General features: G+C 39.2%; 1 protein-coding gene across 3 annotated transcripts; it reads left to right on the forward strand.

The window, feature by feature from the left end:
• The first annotated feature begins 8,567 nt into the window (after positions 1-8,567).
• Positions 8,568-20,252, forward strand: tbxa2r (thromboxane A2 receptor). Of its 3 annotated transcripts, none has more exons than XM_086116489.1 (4): positions 8,568-8,622; positions 8,716-8,836; positions 13,516-14,374; positions 18,098-20,252. In XM_086116489.1, the coding sequence occupies exons 3-4, from the start codon at positions 13,577-13,579 to the stop codon at positions 18,401-18,403; spliced, it is 1,104 nt and encodes a 367-aa protein (XP_085972615.1). In that variant the 5' UTR covers positions 8,568-8,622; positions 8,716-8,836; positions 13,516-13,576; the 3' UTR covers positions 18,404-20,252. The 3 variants fall into 3 exon arrangements, with proteins under 3 accessions (XP_085972615.1, XP_085972617.1, XP_085972616.1); XM_086116491.1 differs by lacking the exon at positions 18,098-20,252 and adding an exon at positions 16,822-17,559; XM_086116490.1 differs by lacking the exon at positions 8,568-8,622 and having other exon boundaries at positions 8,640-8,836.
• The last annotated feature ends 718 nt before the right edge of the window (positions 20,253-20,970 follow it).

A 20,970-nucleotide genomic window follows, 5' to 3' on the forward strand; every position in this document is an offset into this window, starting at 1 on the left:
TCGATACGTCAACAGATTTGATGGCAACGCGAACACATCTGACTCACAGAAGTCTCTAGCGCATTCTTATGTGATTTCTGTGAGCATTTAACTGACAGTCTCGGTCTTTCAGATCACTTAGGCAACTTAATTTGTCAAACTCGTATTGTAGCCTCTCCAACTTTCATCCTCTTACCTTGTCGGTTTTGATATCTGGCTTCTTGATCATGACCTCCCTTGCGTGGAGTGTTTTAAATACGCAAATATCCGATGAAATATTTTTACTGTGATGCCTCAAGGGCAAGCAGCACTGACTTGGTGCATCAGTCATAATTACACTGCAGCTTCTATTGGAAAAATCCGCTGCAGGAACGAACAGGCAGCACAAGTGATGAAGCAAACAGATGGTGCAATTTTTATGTTATTAGATTGCCTGATTAGCTGCCTCCTATATTTACCGACCAGCCTCTTGACAAACATGCCGGTGTCTCCTTCTTCAAGCTGGATAAATGCCATGCACAACGACTGATAAGGTTGTACCTTCACCTCCTCATATTTGCTCTCTCATCCATCCTCCAGAGAGAGGCTCTTCTCCTATCTGTTTACTTGGAAGTTGTACTGTCACAAAGGGAAAAGAAATGGATGGCAAATCCCCGTTGCTTTTTCTGTGTGTGGAAACTGTACAGACTTCTGCGATCTGCAGCAATATTTCTCGACATCACAGGCGAGATGCCATTCCAGGAAGGCTAATACGCATCGAGTGCCGCCCTATCTCAAGGCTGATGATCCTAATTGTCTACTCACTGTGCCGCCTTTCACTCCATTCTTTATTTTTTTATCATGGCGAGCCAGCAGGCCGAGTGTTAGGGTTGACGAGGGAGTGAATTAGGGCGACGATTATGCAGTGATTCAGACTGTAGCTCATTAGGATCCAGCTAAGCAAGCAATCATCGAATCAATGTGACAGTGGACCCAAAAGCCACAGAAATGTGTAATAAATGGCAAAGCGATAAATTGGATTATCCACAGCCCCGTGGCCAAGTTCTTTTTGTCGCAAATGACGAATCAATCCAATCAAGTCACTTTTTTTTTTTTTAAAGAGTCAAAAGAGGAACGAAAAAGGTCGGCCGCGGAGGTTATCTGTCACGCAAGGGGCTTGTTAAAGTCGCTCCCCTCGCACAGCTCGTTTCCGTATGGTATTCAAGTCTCTGAAATATTCATGATGCACCATTAGGCCTTTATGAGCACATTTTATAATAAGACATGTACCGACATTTCAACTCCAGACAGAACAGTAAAAGTGTCACACGGGCATCATGCCTCATGCCTACTGATTCACTAAGAAGCTATCAAAAGCTGGAATGAGAAGCCGAGGAGCACTGAAGCACAAACTAACGTCCACACAGCAGTCGGTGATCATATTGCACGTGTTGGCATTGGAGAACCTGCTACGCGTTCACTCCATCTACCTGCCACTAAGCATGACTGAAGCACGAGCCACAGCAAATAGGAGTCATTAAAACATATTCCTCATTAAAATGTGAAGAAAGACACTTCGACTTGTGTCCCGGTCCAAATGTGTCTCGTTTCTTACGGAGTCAACGTACTCCCCATATGCAAGACTTGGTACTCAGGAAAGACTTTGCTGCCATCTGCAGGAATCAGGGGGGCGTAAATGTCATCACGTTTATAACTACGTACTGATGAGCAATTTCCATTCAATTTAACACAAATGATGTATTGAATTGTATGATTTTCTCTAGAGGCGCTTGTTAATGTTAATCACGCTGTTCCGAGGCATGCTGAGTAGCGCTTCAACTTACACGGTGGTGGACTCACCAATGCATATCAGTCACTATGCACAGTAAAACAAATATTTGAATGCAATGTTTTAATTGTTGTCAAAAAAAGAGCTTTAAGCATGAAAGTGTCTCTAATGGTTAAATTCTCCGAATGGCCTGGGGACGATCCGTGTGAAACATCTGCCAGTAGTAAACGGTGGTCGTTCTAAAAATGTACTACGCCATGGCTTCTGTGTTTATGTCTCCATGCTGTTATTTCCTATCATCTGTCTTATGCTCCCCAAGTCCTTACAGCCTTTCTGTGTCCAACGAGAGGACTGTCACTGACAGATTGCTGTCATTAAAATAAAAAAAGGGAAGAGGTGCTCCTTTTCCCCCTTGTGGGCCATCAAATAGGCCTTTGGCTTCTTGTCCTCTGGCTGCATTGTTTCAACTCTTGTTTGCAGTACATCAGATGCTTCGCTATGCCACACAGCTTACTCGAGCGTTTGTCTCAAAGTTTTTCCATATAAATAGGAACACAATCTTCCAAGACCCACTGCAAGAGCCATAACCTATATACAGTATACAGTACACATATATATATATATATATATATATATATATATATAATCTTCGGAAATGCGGATGCATTAAATACATGCATTAGATACATATTTTTTAAATCAAAGTAACACGAGTGGCAATCACAATTTAAAAAAGATATGTTTCTGCATATTAGAGCAAGGAATATTTCTTTAAAAACCCAAAGAGCAGATAAAGGTTGTTTGAAACTACCCTCCCCTGCAGTCCCCTGGAAAAAAAAAATCCGTTAAAAGTTGCATTCAAACAGATTAGTCTTTACATTTCGGCTTATGTCTTGAGAAAACTGTTCCTCTTACAGCTCATTAGCACTTTGGTCTCAAATGTCAGCTAAAATACTTAGCAAATTGAGGGATAATAGCTTCGTAATGGGAAAGCACAAGAATGATGGCGGGGAATAAAACCTGACAGAGCTGTCTGCGCCATAACACTCTCAAGCGAATAATTCAATAATAATTAAGGACACATGAAACCGGGAGCAACAGAACCATTACAGCTTCCCTGTAAACATGTCCATTTGGACACAATTAAATCACATTCCGGCAGAGTTAGTGTTTGTAGCGCAAGTGTTAGATGCTGAGAAATTGAGTTTAGGCTGGAAAAAACAAAATGAGTTTGTGAGTGCCATGATGAGCCGAGGAAAGAAACTCTGGCACCAACCCCTCGATTTCGCTGAGGCTGTATCATGCACACATTGCCAAGCAATTAGGTCTAAACTTGAATAAATGCAAGTCGTATAAAATAAAAGCTTTGCATCCACTATAAGTCGTCCTCTGATGAAGAGTGCTCTCTGCGTGTGCCTTTTATAAAATAAGAAAGGCAAAATCATATGATGATGGCCATAACTGTGTGGGCATTAAAATGAGGTGGATAGATTAGGATGGGACGTGTTCATCATCCATTCATCAATTTATCTGAACAGTAATCGAGCTGAGTTCACATGAAGTAAAAGGTGTGAATGTGACTGTCTATTTGTGACCTGTCACCTAAAGTCAGCTGCGGGAGGCTCCAACTTACCCGTCATCCTAAAATGATAGCAAACCGAACAGAAAATGGATGGATGTTGTTATGCAAAATAATTCAACTACATGCTGTACTGATTTGGCACCGTTGTCCAGAGAATCAAGGCCATTGAGCATTGGAACAGCTAATTCCTCACAAAGCCATCAAAGCATGGAAGGCAGATTCAAAGACAGCTTCTTACCATGGGCGATAACCTCCATAACCCTCACTATTTCATACAAACACAGAAGAAAAATGTGACGCTTGATCAAAACGCTCGCAAGAGCTAAACATTCCTCAGTTAACCCATGCAATCAAAGGTTCCAAAAAGCACATACACAAACATTTTAGAACGTTTCCACGGGACGTTATAACATTATCTGCGACATGCTTCCTAATACCGCAATAATTTTTTAAAATGTCAGCACACGTATCCTCTTTCTACAGCCCTCTCGAAATTAGCTAGTTTGTTCTTCAAATCATCTCACCCTGCCCACCTCGACTGCAGCGTGTCCGAACCCAGCTCACACTTGCATGACCATGACAAGGGGCAGAAAATAATTATTCTTTTCGAGAACTAATTCTGACATAATCAGATTACACACACAAAAAAAAAATAGATTTGTTATTTTGCAAATCGCATTGGCTACTTTGGAAAATGATCAAAAACAGCATATGCCTTATAATTTGCAACACAGGGTGGAATGTGTGTCCCCCATGTATTTTCTTTTCAGTAGATAATGAAGGCAACAATAAATACTGCAGTTACTTTTATTAGGTCGCAGGTCAGTGTAAGAAAGCAGTGGTGAGTTATATGCACAGTATTTTAGTGCCATGCCAGCCGCAGATAATGAGACACCAGGAGTTGACCCCAGTAGCTACTTATGAAACAAAACAACAATGTTTCTTATTATATGATGAAGTAGTCCTCAAGTGCAAATGGTAAAATATTCATATTTGACTGAAACGGTTCAGGAAGTACATTTCCTTTGTCTACCGATATAATTTACCAGCTTCTCATTTCTAAACTTCAGGTCATGGATTATGTAGTGGCTTATTTGTCTGACCTCAGAGCAGGTAGCGTGGATTCAATTTCATGGTTTCACAAAAATCTACTCATTCGGAATGTTAATATTGTTGGGGTACTATCCTTTAGGGCTGAACAATATATGAAGAAAAATATCGTTGTTTTGCAATAATGGTCAAATCGCGGGGCACACACAGATAAGCAACCATTCGCGGCCAAAATTGCACCTAGGGATAATTTAGAGTGTTCAGTTAACCTGACATGCATGTTTTTGGAATGTGGGAGGAAACCAGAGTACCAGGAGAAAACCCACGCAGGCATGGGGAGAACATGCAAACTCCACACAGGAAGGCCAGAGCCGGAATCGAACCCTGTACCTCTCCACTGTGAAGTGGACGTGGTACCCAGTCGCCCTAACGCAAAGGCATATATTATTTTATTGTAAATTTAATCCAGTCCAATGCAGCCTTAAATACGCATCGTCATCTAATAGGTGAACAGTATCTAGGGGAATTACAATGAATGAGCCAAGAATACAATTCGCTGGAATATTTTGCCGCATGGAAAAAAATTATTTAGATTATAAAAATACTATTTCGCCAGGTGCATGTTATAGACCACAAAATTATCGATATTGCTTTATTCAACACGCGTACCGCATGTTTTTTTTTCAAGACAGTATTGTGCAGCCCTACGTTTCTTCTGTATATCATTCCAAATCCGCCAAAAAAATAAATAAATACAAGGCCTACTCAAGTTGAACTATAGGGCAGTAAATGTATGCAGAAAAGTGGTGAAGATTGCACGACTGTCTGTGTCCTATGTGTTGTGTTATTTTTTTTATTTTGACTTCAAAATGGCGCCGCGAGAGTGGCTGCCTTTCCAGCAGCTCCTATATTTTGTTGTTCTACTTCTTCCTTTCATAACTTTGCTGCTGTGAATTGGGAATTTCTCCATTGCGAGATTAATAAAGGTTTTCTTATCTTAAACTACCCTGTCAAAGTTCAATTAAGACGTGTCTACCATCTAGTGGTGAATGGTGATATTACAACTTAAAAGTCCAGTCGTTGTATATTCCCAGTTTGACACCTGTACATTTGCATTTCACAGATTTTCTCATTTTTAAGTAAAAAAAAAAATGTGTATATGTATTTTTTCTGGATGTTTTTCCCCATTGCCCAGTCCCCCGTTTTGATTTGCAAACATACTGTACATTGAATGTTTATCATAGTTTTTTTTTAAATGAAATTTGGCATTTGTAAAAATAAATGAATAACCACTGCGATTGGCTGGCAACCGGTTCAGGGTGTCCCCCGCCTACTGCCCGAAGACGGCTGGGATAGGCTCCAGCACCCCCCGCGACCCCAGTGAGGATTAAGCGGTTCGGAAAATGGATGAATGAATGAATAAATAAACGAAATACAATAACCTTTTGGAGCATGGGAAATTAATCAAGGGGCCGCCAGTGGTCACGGGCCGCCAGTTGCCCATCCCTGGGCCAAACTGTATGAAAGAAGCAAGGAAAAAGAAATGTATCGGCACTGTATCCATGGAGACTTTTGTCACAGGCTGAGTTCACTTAAAGTTTAGTTTTCTCCGCTTTGGGTGATCTCTGTTTATTTCTGCAGAACTTTTACAGCTCATTAGAGTATAAACAAAACAGCAGTGCTTGAGGCTGTTGTTTGTTGATGAACACGTGGGAGCTAAATAAAAGGAATGTGAGATGAATCTGACTAATTTCTTTTTCATTCAATTTGATCGTATAGTCACATATGGAGTTATTTTTACATATGTATTTCAGCTGCTACTTTGCTCCCTGATATACAGCCCATTCCTGTATATGAGGAAGTACTGTATTTCTGATTTACAATTGGAAATAGAATGAAAGTATCTTTCAAGGGGGAGGGGGCAGAAATAAATTAAATAAAAAAAGAGAATGAAGAAGATTATTCAAAATGAGAATAATAGTGCATTCAATGTATACTACAGTGTTAGAAGGGCATCCCCGGTTTGGATCGTGGGTAGCTACCCTTTCACACCAACAGGGGACAGTGCACAGTCAGAAGAATTATGACCTGCACTTCAGAGATAAGAACAAGCATAAAGTTTAAATGACTAACTGCATAAATAAATAATTAAATGGTCCATTAATCCTTCACACTTTTGGCAACTTTTTATTCGAGTATTTAAAAAAAAAAGTGATGCAGATGCCAACAGTTGTGAGTTGCATTTCAGTTCAGTATATTACCAATGTTGGGGGCATTACTATACTTCACACACACACACACACACACACACACAAACACAAAAAAAGCATTGTCTGCCGCAGATGCACGTGAAAGCTTTAACCTAAGTGAAGTGAGAGCAGGAGGAAATAATGTGCGTTTTGTGCGGCAGTTAAAAGCCAGCCTGATTGCATGTAATGCATTGGAAATCACTCAATCCTTTTAAGGTGTTCAGTGGATGAAGGGCAGATCAAATGTATACCCGGATGTGGTGAGTGGACAGATGCAAACAATTCCAATGATTGGACGCCCAGGACAATTTGAGACAAGGTCAAAACATCAATGCTGGGAACAGTGTGACTTGTGCAAATTAAAATGGAATGTTAATGGGAGCAGCTTCGAGTTGTAAAAATAGAAGAAACATTCCAATTATATCCACAAAGGGAAGATAATAATGTTGAAGTGATAAGTTGAGCTGTGGTTTGATTATGGTTTTTAAATTACGAAAGTGGCCTCGACAATGTCAGGATGGTTTCCTGGTTCTCCTGCTAAAATTTAATGGCTAAAATTGATTAAATCATTTGAAATTTCATTTAATTGAGCATGTTTAATTCAATCTTAATTACGCTGTCTAAATATCCCATTTGTGCTGAAGTATAGGGAATAGCCAAGGAAAAGAATTATGTATAATGGCGTAATTTAATTTTGTGATTTACGTAATGTCCGATTTATTCAACGCTATCTTTGTCAGTGTTTTCAAGTAATGACTTACCTATTGTGTTCTTGGATCGTGTTCATTAGAACTTTATTTTGACGAACACTTAAATTACAGTATGCCAAACACTCTGTTTTTCATTTACAACAATGATTTCAAGCTTCAAAATAAGTCTAAATGTCGCACATCTTCAAACGGGGGCCAAGGTCGCCATCTGGAATTTCGGAAAAAAATGTTAATTTTCCAGAACGGACGGTGTACTTCCTAGCTGGTCTTGGCCCTCCCGCCCGCTTTCACCACAACTTTTCAGAGTCCTTCTCCAAGACCAGCACCTCCTCCTCACCGCTGCAGACATGACTGCGGTCACCCAGTACCTCACTAACCCTTCTACTACTTATTTTGCTGCTAATTACAACAATAATCATTATGTAAGTGTATATTCGCGCACACACACACACACACACACTTCTTGAAGGCTTTCTCATGTCAGAGTAATTCAACTCATTTGTTCACATATCAAATAATATGTTCATGTGTCGGATGCTAGACTCACTAAATGTGTATTTAATCGGGGCCTGGACAATAAATATACTTGGAGTGGGCCGATGGAAAATAAATGTTGCTGATGTTGATCTCCAGTCTATCTAAAGCGAGGGTCACCAACCTTTTGGACAGTGAGAGCTACTTCATGTGTACTGATTGAGTGAAGGGATTACCGAATTGATACCCGTCTGAAATAACATATTTGTCCAAATTACCTTTCATAATATTAGATTGTGTTATTTTTTAATATTTAATGCTTTTAATTTTCAGACTCTGATCATGTTAAAGATGTCTCACAACACTGGAGGTACTGCTCCACACCTGCACTGTCTGTTTTAAACTGTTACATAATAAGACTTAAACAATGGAAACATTGGCTGTGTTTTCTATTATTAATATACATTGGATGATTTCTTAAATATATTTGTGTTTTATTGCATACACAAGCTGTTTTTATTGTTTGTATGATCATAGTGTTATCCTTTTATGGACATACCAGGAAGAGGATGATGTATGCTCACCAGTAAAAACGAGACAAATTCCTTTTCTCCCTGTGGAACATTTATAAATGTCTTATTTATGCTTTGAACATTTTCTGTGTAGCTAAATCTTCCCTCGAATAGTTTGTGTCTGTTCCCAAAGCCCTTCCCCTTTTGCAAGGAACAAAAGGAAGCATGACTCAAGGGGGAGATGATTATCTGAGCTGCTGGGAGCTGAGCAGGCGCAGCGGAAAGGAGATGTTGAAGGGTAACTGCTAAGCGTGTTTTGACACTAATGTTTTAATTTTTTTTTTAATTTTTGTATTTTTATTATGATTATTTTTATCTTTCCTTTGACAAGGTGCAAACATTGAAAGTTGTTCTCTGTCTCCCGTTGCTCCTGCGTTAGCTCAATGAGCAATGAGAAGCAGATTGATGGTCTGGATGGAGAACTCAAAGTCAACTTCTAAGCCCCTCTAATGGTAAGAGAAAAATTCATTAGTCAACCACCTCACAAAACATACAAAACGCACGACAGTTTTATGCTACAAGAACAGCATTCGTGGTGTTGCCTGGGAATGTCACACAGTACTTTTGTTATTGGTTACATCTGAGTGTTGGAGTTGGGTCGAAGCAGAAACGGCCCACTTGAATAGAGAATTCTGCTGCATTTCTTCCAATCAGTACCAGTTGTTTAATTAACAGAAATTTCCAAATTGAGAGCCCATGGTTTATAAACACACCCACACTGTACAAAATAAATAAATAAATAAATAAAATAAGATAATTTTTTTAAAAAAGCAAAGTGGTCAAAATGTCTCTGTCAAGCCTGCTCAGTACAGTAATGTATTGCTGAAGTAACGGAAATAAGAATAACAGGATGTAGGCATCATATTAATGAAAGAGATGTGCGTGTAAGGCATACCCAAGAATCATCAAAATGTTACTCTACAGCAGTTAACTTTACACTTTAATGACTGTTGGAAAGTCTTTTTTATGGGAAAATATACTGTATATATTTTGGAAAACAAAAAAATCAGACCTCTGAAGAGATGTTTTCACTGGTGATCATTTTGGGATTGGACCGACCCATTATGTGTATACGCCTCATAATCTTAATTGTTCGCCAAGACATTTTGGTCAAGTACAGTAGTCTGCTTTTCATTTTGTATTTACTTCAAGACAAATTATATGGAAATTACACGACAATGTAATCTGACAGATTGAATCAATGAGAAGAAACCTGTATTATGTTACTGATTTCAAAAGGGAAACATCTTAACAGGCTGCATGCCCCTCGCTTGCCTTGTTCTCCAGTGAATTAAATTGTTTTGGACCATAGTTAGAGTACCGGTAAGTCTCCCACAGAGAGACAGAGAGCCAACTCAAATACTGTAGTTTTTCAGCTGACTAGATATATGCAGGACGAATTGATTTCCAATGGAACAGTCTGTCAGGTAAAAAATATATAAAAAAACTCTAAAAAATTTCAATGTATTGTATTCAAAAGTTAAATACAACTCAGCTGTACTTTGTACATTTACTGTACTGGATTAAAAACAACCCCAAAAAAAAAAGAAAACATAATTTCATGTGCCACTCGAGGGAACCCATCTACCGCGAGTGATAACCTTATTTTCTAATATTTAAGCACAAATATTAAAGTAACTCAAAATAATTGTAAACAGATTGTTAAAGAAGAGAACCTCAACCTTTTGATTAGCACTGCGCTTCTGTATTTTCATTTTAATGTTATACTTGGAAACCCAAGTATTTTTTGAGGTGTAAAAAGTTTGATACCCACTGTTGGGGTACGTATATAATTGTACTGAGTGTAAGCAGAGGCAAACTCTCTTAATTGAGGCCCACTAATATTTGTTTGATAATAAACAGGGACACTGGCAGATTACAATCTTAAAGTTAGCGCTTTTTGAAATTATCTCATTATTTTGCAGGCAATGTACACATTTAGGTTCCTTGCGGTTGTCAATGGGAAACAATTTGCGTGTCTCCTTAAAACTATACTGAATGACAGATCCAGTACACATATTGATTCTAAACTAATAGGCACTTTTGTCTAATGGCATACTGAAAAGGTTTTCACTTGGTGCCAAGAGCAATCTGTCTCATGTTAGAATTGTCCAATGGAGTGAAGTTAATTGCTTGTATAGACCACAAATTTGAGTCTCAGGAATAAACTCAGTTACAAAAGAACTCATACTTTTAGCTAAAGTAAATCTTTTGTTCAAGTTGACCTTCAAACTCATCTCAGAAGTCTTTTTTAGTTACATTTATTGAAAACTATTTATTCGTGTAAACGGTTGACACTTTGTACTGTTACTTTTGAAAACCTGTGGTGGTGATATTTAAATAAAGAACAAAGAGGTTTTCCTGGAAAAAACAAAACAAATAACATAGCACAAAAACACCATGTAAATCACTTCAAAGCACACCCAAACCTTGCTTTCACAGTGTGGAACATGGAGGAATATACTGTACTTGTGTGCTGATTTTTCAATTAATTACTTTACATTCTAGGCATGAGTTGACCAACCCACAAGTGAATCTGTGCAGCACTGTAGCTGCAATAATTGTGTCTTAAACGTGTTAATACAAAACACAATTCCAATGAAGTCGGGGCATTGTGTTGCACATAAATCCAAACAGAATACAATATTTAAATTGTTATTATTATGGTATTGTTTTTAACAAATAATCATTAACTTCAAATGTTATGGCTACAACACATTCCAAAAATTGTGGACAGGGTCATGTTTACCGCTGTGTTACATCACCTTTTCTTTTAGCAACATGCAATTCATGTTTGGGAACTGAGGAAACTAATTGTTGAAGCTTTGCCAGTGGAATTCTTCCCATGCTTGCTTGGTGTTGAACTACACTTGCTCATCAGTCTTGGGTTTCCGCAATTTGTGCTTCATAATGAGACACACGTTTTCAATGGGAGACAGGTCTGGACTGCAGGCAGGCAAGTTAAGTATGCACACTCTTTTCGCCAGGCTGTTGTAACACATGCAGGATGTGGTTTGGCATTGTCTTGCTGAAAAAAAATCTATTGTCTATTCGAAAAAAAATCTTCCTTGGGTGGCAGCATATGTTTCTTCAAAACTTGTATGAACCTTTCAGCATTATTGGTGCCCTCACAGATGTGTAAGTGATCAATTCCATTGGCACTAACACAGCCCCCTACCACCACACACGTTGGCTTTTGAACTTAGCTCCCATAACAGTCCAGATGGTTATTTTCCTCTCTGAAGACACAATGCCCACAATTTCCAAAATCAATTTGGTATGTGAAATCCTCAGACAACAAAACACTTTTCCACTTTTCATCAGTCCATCTGAAATGAGCTCAGTCACAGAGAAGCCAGCAGTGTTTCTGGGTGTTGTTGATAAATGGCTTTAACTTTGCATAGTAGAGATTTAAGTTGCACTTCGGGATTTAGCACCAAACTGTACTTAGTGACATTGGTTTTCTGAAACATTCCTGAGCCTATGTGATGATATCCTTGACACATTGATGCCGGTTTTTGATGCAGTGCTGCCTGAGGGACAAAACACGAGCCTTGCAGTGATTTCTCCAAATCCTCTGAACCTTTTTGATGATACGGGCCGTAGATGTTGACATCCTAAAATCGATTGCAATTGTACGTAGAGCAACAATTTCCTTCAAGTGTTTGACTATTTTCACACACAGTTGTTCACAAAAAGGTAAACATCGCCCCAACTTTGCTTGTGAATTCAGAGAAGCTCCTTTTAATCATGGGACCCACCTGTTCCCAGTTAGCCTGTTCCCCCGTGGGATGTTCCACACAAGTGTTTGATGCGCATTCCTCATGAACTTCCTCAGTCTTTTTTGGAACATGTTGCAGCCATAAATTTCAAATTTAATGATTATTTGCTCAGAAGTTGATTTTAAAAAGTTGCTTTGTTCAACTCGAGCGGATGTTTTTGTAGATCAAGTTAGCAAACATGTTTCAATGTCTTTTTTCAGTGTCTTAACAATATTATTTTTACAAATGAGAATTTGGTTTCGTACACATTACACAGAAAAGCTCAGGATGAGTTGTGATGTTTGGTGGATGTTAGCATTGAGTGAGGATATGGATGTTAACTGGTTTGCTCTGCCCCAGCTCAACAGTGAGAGGGCAACAATTCAAACAGGTGGGAACCAGGACGTGAGCTGTCCATGATGATGTTTCTTGCTCTGCCGAGGCAGTAGATTTTGACGTTCTGAAAGGAGTGTTGAGAAGTCCGCAGCATTTCTTCCATACTTGTGCCTCCTGAGCACCCTCAGGTGGAGTAGGCATTATGGTACCTTTTTTGCATCTTTGGTTCATCTAGATGCCTCCTGAAGTCCAAAATGATCACCTTTATTTTAATCGTACAAAGTGCAAGGTTGCTGAATGACCACTACAATGTAAATATCAGGACCTTTTCCTGCAAGCAGGCTTACCTTCTCACGATCAGTCCAAGACAGGTTCCTTTATGTCATTTTAGTGTCCAGCTGATTATTTAAGCAATTAAACTTTTATTTGGTGTGTAGTAGCAATTTTATTTAAGAATAACATCTCCAAAATTTTGTCAGACATTTGTAATGAAGAGAATGTGTATCGCTAAATGCCATGCATCATAGTTACTTGCAAAATGAATAAGCTTGTTGTCCACTAAAATGATTAAAAACAATTTGAACACATCATTTTATAGTTATGAACATTCCTGAAATGCACATTTGACACTGTTCACTTCCATTTAGGACGGTACATCACATTTGACAACTGGGAGCAAACATTATTAATATTCTGTAATGCCTAAATTATTTATTGCATTAATTCAGTGGCAATGATTGATGTTACTTGCACTGCCGACTGTACACAGATTAATGTATGAAACATGAATAATGAAAGATCGATGCAAAAAACACTGCTACAAATCCATGGCGGTAAAAATAATAATTTTAACAAATTGCACTCTGAGTAAAGTGGAGTGTACGTGTAAGTGTGATTGATCAAATGAACTATTATAACCATCCATCCATCCATCCATCCATTTTCTGATCCACTTACCCTCACAATGGTCACGGGGAACTATTACTGTATATGCATACATGAAATGGATGATGAATTTTGTTTTTCTCTTTCAGGTTGAAGAGCCATATTCTTCGTTGTGATATTGTTCTTCAACATTCGACCCACCTGGACACCATGAACACTTCTGCCCAACCACCCTCCAACGACACCCCAATCTGCTACACCATTAACAATCCTCCATTCAAGTTTGTGTCCACCATCGCCTCAGCCTACTTCTCTTCCATCTTCAGCGTGCTGGGTATCACCTCCAATCTCATCGCCTTTGTGGTTCTTATCAAGTCATTCCAGCGGACTCACAGCAGCTCACGTTCGTCCTTCCTCATTTTCCTGGGCGGCCTCGTGGTCACTGACTTCATGGGTCTGCTGGTCACAGGCAGCATTGTGGTCTCTTTTCACGTGACACACTTCAACTGGCGCAATTTAGACCCACACTGCCATTTCTGCAACTTCATGGGCATGTCCATGGTCTTCTACGGACTGTGCCCGTTGCTGCTTGGTGCCGCAATGGCGTTGGAGCGCTTCATTGGCATCACCCGTCCATTTACACGCAGCACCACCCTGCCCAAGAGGCGAACGGTCTTCATGTTGTTGCTGGTGTGGTTCATTGCCGGCTGCATAGCATTGTTGCCTCTGACAGGAATCGGGAGCTACCACATGCAGATGCCTGGCTCCTGGTGTTTTTTCAACATTAGCTCAGAGGGCAGTGACCTGACCTTTTCTCTGGTCTTCTCCATGCTCGGTTTGACATGCATCGCTGTGTCCTTTGTGTTGAACACCGTGAGTGTCGTGACACTGATCAAGGTGTGCTGTGGGCAGGATAAGATGCAACGTCCACGTGATCAGGAAGTGGAAATGATGGTGCAGCTCATCCTGATCATGGCCATCGCTTCCATCTGCTGGTGCCCGATGCTGGTAAGTCTATTTGTCCGGACGGATATATTAATTATAATATTGCAATGCTTTACACGTCAGAAACGTTTTCTCCGCTAATTATGAGAATGTGGACACAGAAGGCACACTTGTCAAGGTAATTATTCAGGGAGCACAAAAACTAAAAAACAGGATCGTATGGATTCATGACAAGCTCAGAACTGTCCCTGCATTTTAACATCATGAAAGTTTTGACATTTGCCTTTATAAGGACACGAGACTGCAAAGAAAACAGATAAGGAAACATCCATGGTGTACTGTATTTCAAGAAGGGTTTCCACTCTGGATCATCTCAAGACTGTACAAAGATTCACTGATAAGGTTATAATGACTCCGCATTGTAACTGCCATGTTGCAGCACTGTCACATTGGAAAGGCATCCAAAGCATCCAGCACCCTCTTCTGGCATTTTAATCTTTTTTTTTCTTGGTTTATGTTTTTTTATCTGGACTGCCATAATGAGGCATCATCCCATCCAAGGATATTTTACTGTGTTTCCTTTTTACATGCTTCATAGCTCCTCAGCAATGCAACGTCCTCATGAGCTGAACTAAAAGCCTGCAGATAATCTGCGGGACTTTAACGCTCCAGTTGACAATTTCTGTCCAGCACAGGCAAAAAAGGAAAACCACTGTAAAATGTACGTTAGGGCGATCTCCATGGTGATAACTGAAATCAGCAAACTATGCAAGCTGAAAGCAAATGCTTGGCAAACATTTACCAGAGGTCCATAGAAGGTGCTGTTGAAGGATACATTCAGTGACGCATCACTGTCTGTTTTTTTACCTTTTGCAATGGCAGTAGACCCTCAAAACAGACTAAGACAATAAACTACAATAGTAGCAAAGTGATACATACGGCTGTCCAAGCCGCTGATACCATTTGGTTAACATTAGGAAATAAAACATATTTTCTTGCTGCTAGCTTATGCTGGAAAAAGTAGGATATGCTTATGTGACCTCTGTCAGAATTATTGTAACTCTCTAATCCAATAAAGACGACAACTGGTCCAAAATACTGTCTCGAATTGAAAAAGATTGATCATTATTCCAGTGTTATCTTGACTGCACTGGTGTCCTATAAACAGACTTGATTAAAGCACAAAATCAGGGTTGGGCAACTCCCATCCTCAAGGGGCGCTATCCTGCATGTTTTAGATGTTTCCCTCTAACACAATTTGATTTGATTTGATTTGACTTTTTATTTGGTCTCCCATAGGAGAAACTTGTCTTGGAGGACAGGCCCCAAGACAAGTTTCTCCTATGGGAGACCAAATAAAAAAAGTCAAATCAAATCAAATCTGATTAACTGGTTCAAAAGATCAGCTCATTAGCAAGCTCTACAGAACCCTGATAACGACCCTGATGATTTGAATCAGGTTTGTTCGAGGGGGGCAACATTTAAAACATGCAACATAGTGGCCCTCCTGGACCGGAATTTCCCACCCCTGCACTAAATAGTCAGGCACCATCATACCTTAAACATCTTGTCGTACCTTATCAACCGACCAGAGCACTACGCATCCAAGTTGACACAAATTTGTGGTTCCTAGAACCTGTAAAAATAGAACCGCCAGTGATTTACATGGTGTTTTTGTGCTATGTTATTTGTTTTGTTTTTTCCAGGAAAACCTCTTTGTTCTTTATTTAAATATCACCACCACAGGTTTTCAAAAGTAACAGTACAAAGTGTCAACCGTTTACACGAATAAATAGTTTTCAATAAATGTAACTAAAAATGACTTCTGAGATGAGTTTGAAGGTCAACTTGAACAAAAGATTTACTTTAGCTAAAAGCATGAGTTCTTTTGTAACTCTGAGTTTATTCCTGAGACTCAAATTTGTGGTCTATACAAGCAATTAACTTCACTCCAGTGATGCACACATTACACCTTTAGGTGACGAGACTTACAGTACCTTGAAAGCGCGAGCAGCATTCTGCCTCGGCTCTTTGCATCAGTGAGTTATCATCAAAGTTAGAGATTGGTATCTATTTTTATTTGGCATTTTATTGGAAGAGCCGTGTAACAGCAGTTCTCCATTTTAAGTGACAGTTAAGAAGGATAGAAAGCCTTTATCTCCTTCACCTGCCCAAACACATCCATCACTCGATATCCAAGCTACGTTTGCCAATAACTCATTTTTACATCCGGATAACAGTTAAGAATGTTTATGTTAAAACATGCCTTTGCAATTTCATCATGATTATGATTTTTTTTTCAAGACTGCAAAAATGGTTTCACGAAACCATGTCATATTTTTTATACTACTAGTCAGAGTTGCCCAAGTCACATTCTGCAGATAAAGATTTACATTTCCACATTTTGTGGAAATTACCCACAGCAAACAATATGGGTGTGATGATTACAGGCCCGTTAAATGTAATATTTGTTGCCCGGTCTAACCTTGGTTGTGTGATACCTTGCACAGATTTATATTCTGGTGAACTCTTCGACTGCGGAAGCCGTAAAAGACGAAAGTGTTTTGTTGTACATACGCTTGGCCACCTGCAATCAGATATTTGACCCGTGGATATACATCATGTGTCACGTTTCCCGAATAAGGCGAGTGAAATGTGAATGGTAAACGGTTCTGACACCGTAATCGTCAGTCACCACTCTTAACATCGGTCTGTGCGCTCCAACAAGCCGAACCTCGTCTTGAATGAGGTCATTCATTTCCACATCTGTTCTCCTCCAACCCATTCTATCTACGTACTACAGGGTTAGCCGTTGTCTCTTCTTTGTGATGCCGCAGCTGTCTGTACTTTCTTTCTGGATCCTGTCATTTGTTCTTGGCATGTTACATTAGGCTGTCTTTTAACATTCAGCGAGCATGTAAACTGTACCATCCGAGTTGTAGGGATTTCAGATCATCAAACGGACCACTATAAGTTGCTAACAGAATGTCCATGAATGTGTCATCTGTTCTATTTTACGATTCAATACCTATTTTATTTTAAATGTAACATATAAAGTCAGATTTGCCACAGACCAAGATCTTATTCCCAGATCTCAGGTCGCTAATCTGACTTGTTCACAGTTTGATGACTCCTCTAACGCAAATTTGGTTTACAAAATGCAACTGACATCATTTTAGTTCCCACCATAGACACCGTCCCAAAAATAATCATATAACCAAAATGCTCCAATCCCAAATCAGGGCACAATACAATACAGAGTATTTTTTTTCAAATACCCAGAATGGGGGGGGGGGGGGGGGGTGTTCTGGAGGATATTTTTTTTATTTTCTTTTTAGTTTTGGAGTGGAGTGCATGTGCATGTGCATACTGTTTGTGCATGGAAAATTTCTTGACACACAATATGATAGGAAGTGTTTATAGGATTATATTGACATTTTCTATTCAAAGTTTCTTAAGTACATACTGCAGTGTATATAACTGTTAAATTAGCCTCATGGTCATGTGGTATGGATTGGCTACTGCAACTGACTGTGCAAAAAAAAATAAAAAATAAAAGCTGCAGTAGAAAGGTTAACGTGACTTACTGTAATTGTCAGCCCAGGTTCATTGAATGCAGCTCTAATTAATTCCACTAATTTCATTGCAAGCTCTCATTTCCCATCCTACTCGGATCTTGTTCATTTTGTGTCATTAATGCAAGTGTGACTTCCTTTGTTGAATTTCCACCTCATCGAAGGGATTTCAATTATGCTAATTTCATTTGTTTCCTCCCTCCTCCGCCAGGTCTTTATTGCACAAACTGTGCTGAGTGGAGATCCTCTCCAGGTCATATATCTTTTGCTGTGGCTGCGCTTTGCCTCCTGGAACCAGATCCTAGACCCATGGGTGTATATCCTGTTTCGCAGGGCGGTATTACAGAGAGTCTACCCCCGCATGGACTGGTCCCAGTGGTCTCAATGGTCCACCTTAAACCAATCATTCAGGAGCACCATTAACAGATTAACACATTCTTCTTCACTTGGAAGGCACCTTAGCTCAGATGAAATGGGACAGAATGAAAAATTGAATGAAACACCCCATACACTGTAGCACTTTTTCCTCCTCTTCGATGGTTGACTTCTAGTTTAGAGACCAGAAGAAGTCTGGACATAGTAATGATCTGTTTTGAAGTGTGTGCTGGTCCTATTTTGAATGACACCCTCTTCAAGATCCCCCATTTGACTCCTGCACCACCACCGACACACACGCACGCACGCACGCACGCACACACACACACACACACACACACACACACACTATGATGTAAAAAACTGGAGTGGACAATATATATTACTTAAAATGTCATGGATTATAATCAGGAAGAATACTGCAACAGCAAGGAATCTACATTTAGTAAAACAGAGAAAAACACATTTTGCAATTTATAAATGAAAATAAAACTTAGGGGTACTATTGTAATAACTTTTCCTTTGTCTCGCAGTGTGTTTGCTGGTCTTTCATATTAACTATTAGACTGTCAAATTAGATCAGAAGAGCCTTCTGGCCTTCCTGTATGAAAAATCGCAGATGATGGCTTTCTTCAATTAATGCCTCTGATCTTGAAACCAGTTCAAGGTTAGAATTACTGATTTTTGATTTGCAGTATATAATTAGCAAGAGGCGAATAAGAGGCACACTATGCTAATATTGTAAATGTAACTTGAGAGGATATGAACAACATTGAGTTGGATCCCTCACTCCCCAAAAAGGCAACATATTATACAGTCAATAGAATGAAGCTGTTCTTTGCAAGTTTTTTTCTTTCAAAATATTGCACCTGAATGACATTGAACCGTTTCTTCTCCCTTTTTACGAGAATAACAAGTATAACCATTCCCCATCATTCCACGAGGCCTTCCCAACCCAATATCGCTTCTGCTGAGGGTGTCTCCACATTACACAGTTACAGTATTCACAGACATTTCAATAAAAGTAAAGTATGTATACATTTCTTTTTACGTGGGCAAATATAGTCATTAGAAACATAACAAAACAATCACTGGCAACACAATGTAAATACAGAATACTATAATATATTGCAATTAAATATAAAGCAATGCTAATAAAGCAAAGCTGATTTTCCCAATCACATCATTTGCAACTTGGGGCGCAGGCCTCAGCGGCCCCGCAGAGGCAAAATGAGCAAGAAGAGTCGGGAACCCAGTCAGAATAAAAGCAGACAGACACCACTTAAGAAATTACTCCACATGTAGCCCAGTGTGATAAGCATTGTCAGTCAACTGCCCCCAATGTGGCATTGTCAGGCAACCTCTTGATCGAAAACATGAACCAATATTCTACTGTGGTTAGCTGCAACACATACACCCTTTGGAATTTGGACAAGTGGGACTTTATGCTTTGTTAAGGCACACGTTCACATTTTACAAATTTGGGGATGATCAAGTTTCTGTTTTCAAATGCATGAATGCACGACTGTCAGTTAAACAGTATATGCATTAGTTGGAAAGAAAATTCCAAATTGTGCTAGTGAAGAGAGCACTTTGAATGAGTATTTAATAAATAAATAGTAATGCTGCACATATCTGTGGAAAACAAAATGTGGTGCATCTTTATTAAATGTGGGATACTGAGGCTACTATATTTGCATGAACCCTCAGATAACAACTAACATATGACAATATGACCCAGTGGAAGATATAAATGCAAATATTTTCCAACATATTTTCCAGGAGCAGATTATAAGACATTTAAGCACCATGAAACTACGCATGCTAGTTTTGTCCAAAGTCCTGCTTACGGTCTTAAATGTGCCACTGGGAACTGTGGTATTCTGTCTTTTTTTTCTACCTTCCAAGATGTTTGAACTTTGTATGTTTTGAGAAATTGTGAGTGGAACTGCTGCCTTTTAAACTGTATGCAAAATAAAAGATCAATGGATTGCCCCGTCTTGCTCATTCAGTACATTTCACAAAATTAGGCACGCTTGAGCAAAATGGATCAGTCTGGTGGAGAAACTCAAGAGCTCTGACCACTATAATAGTACGTGTTTTAATCTTCATTTAATATGTGGAATGAGCCATGTGTTGTCAGCTGCTCAAATGGAGATCATTCATCTAATACTGTAAAACATATTCAAAGGATCACAAGCAGATAAATATTGACGTGCAACAGTAAATCAGCAAGTAAACATGAATGTTGCATGACAGAGGATGTCTTTCCGCGTTGGTGACTATCGCAGAAGTTGGTTTGTTGCACCCTGGTGTCTCTCAATCGAGAAGAAACACCGTTAAAATCAATGTTTGAAACAAAAAAACCTTCCTGGTTTCTTAATACTTCGGGAGCCTCGGACTGAACATGAAAAGTGAGAAGTTCACTGTAGCATGTATGACTTCCTGATTTTGATCAAAGATAGATTGTTTTTTCCTGTTGCAGTCATTTCCTGACTGATGCTTTTAAGTCATTATCTTCACAGACCAACAGGAAAACATTTTTGTTTTTATTTAACAGATACGGCGATGTTAATTACCGGTAGTTTGAAAAATATCTGTTCGTCCGGAATGGATTTTATTAATTTTTTTAACGAACCACAATCTTTACTATTGTTGAATTGTTATTGTTGTAAATAAGATAATTAAGTGATGCCTATTTTTTATATT

Source organism: Hippocampus guttulatus, chromosome 7, assembly GCF_054856545.1.
Source record: "Hippocampus guttulatus isolate MCC_2025c chromosome 7, RoL_Hgut_1.0, whole genome shotgun sequence".
Taxonomy (NCBI): Eukaryota; Metazoa; Chordata; class Actinopteri; order Syngnathiformes; family Syngnathidae; genus Hippocampus; species Hippocampus guttulatus.

Excerpts from the sequence above, each read along its gene's own strand:
- tbxa2r (XM_086116489.1), top strand. The coding sequence starts at position 13,577 with ATGAACACTTCTGCCCAACCACCCTCCAACGACACCCCAATCTGCTAC. Across the intron at positions 14,375-18,097 it reads TCTGCTGGTGCCCGATGCTG|GTCTTTATTGCACAAACTGT; the intron begins GTAAGTCTATTT and ends CTCCTCCGCCAG.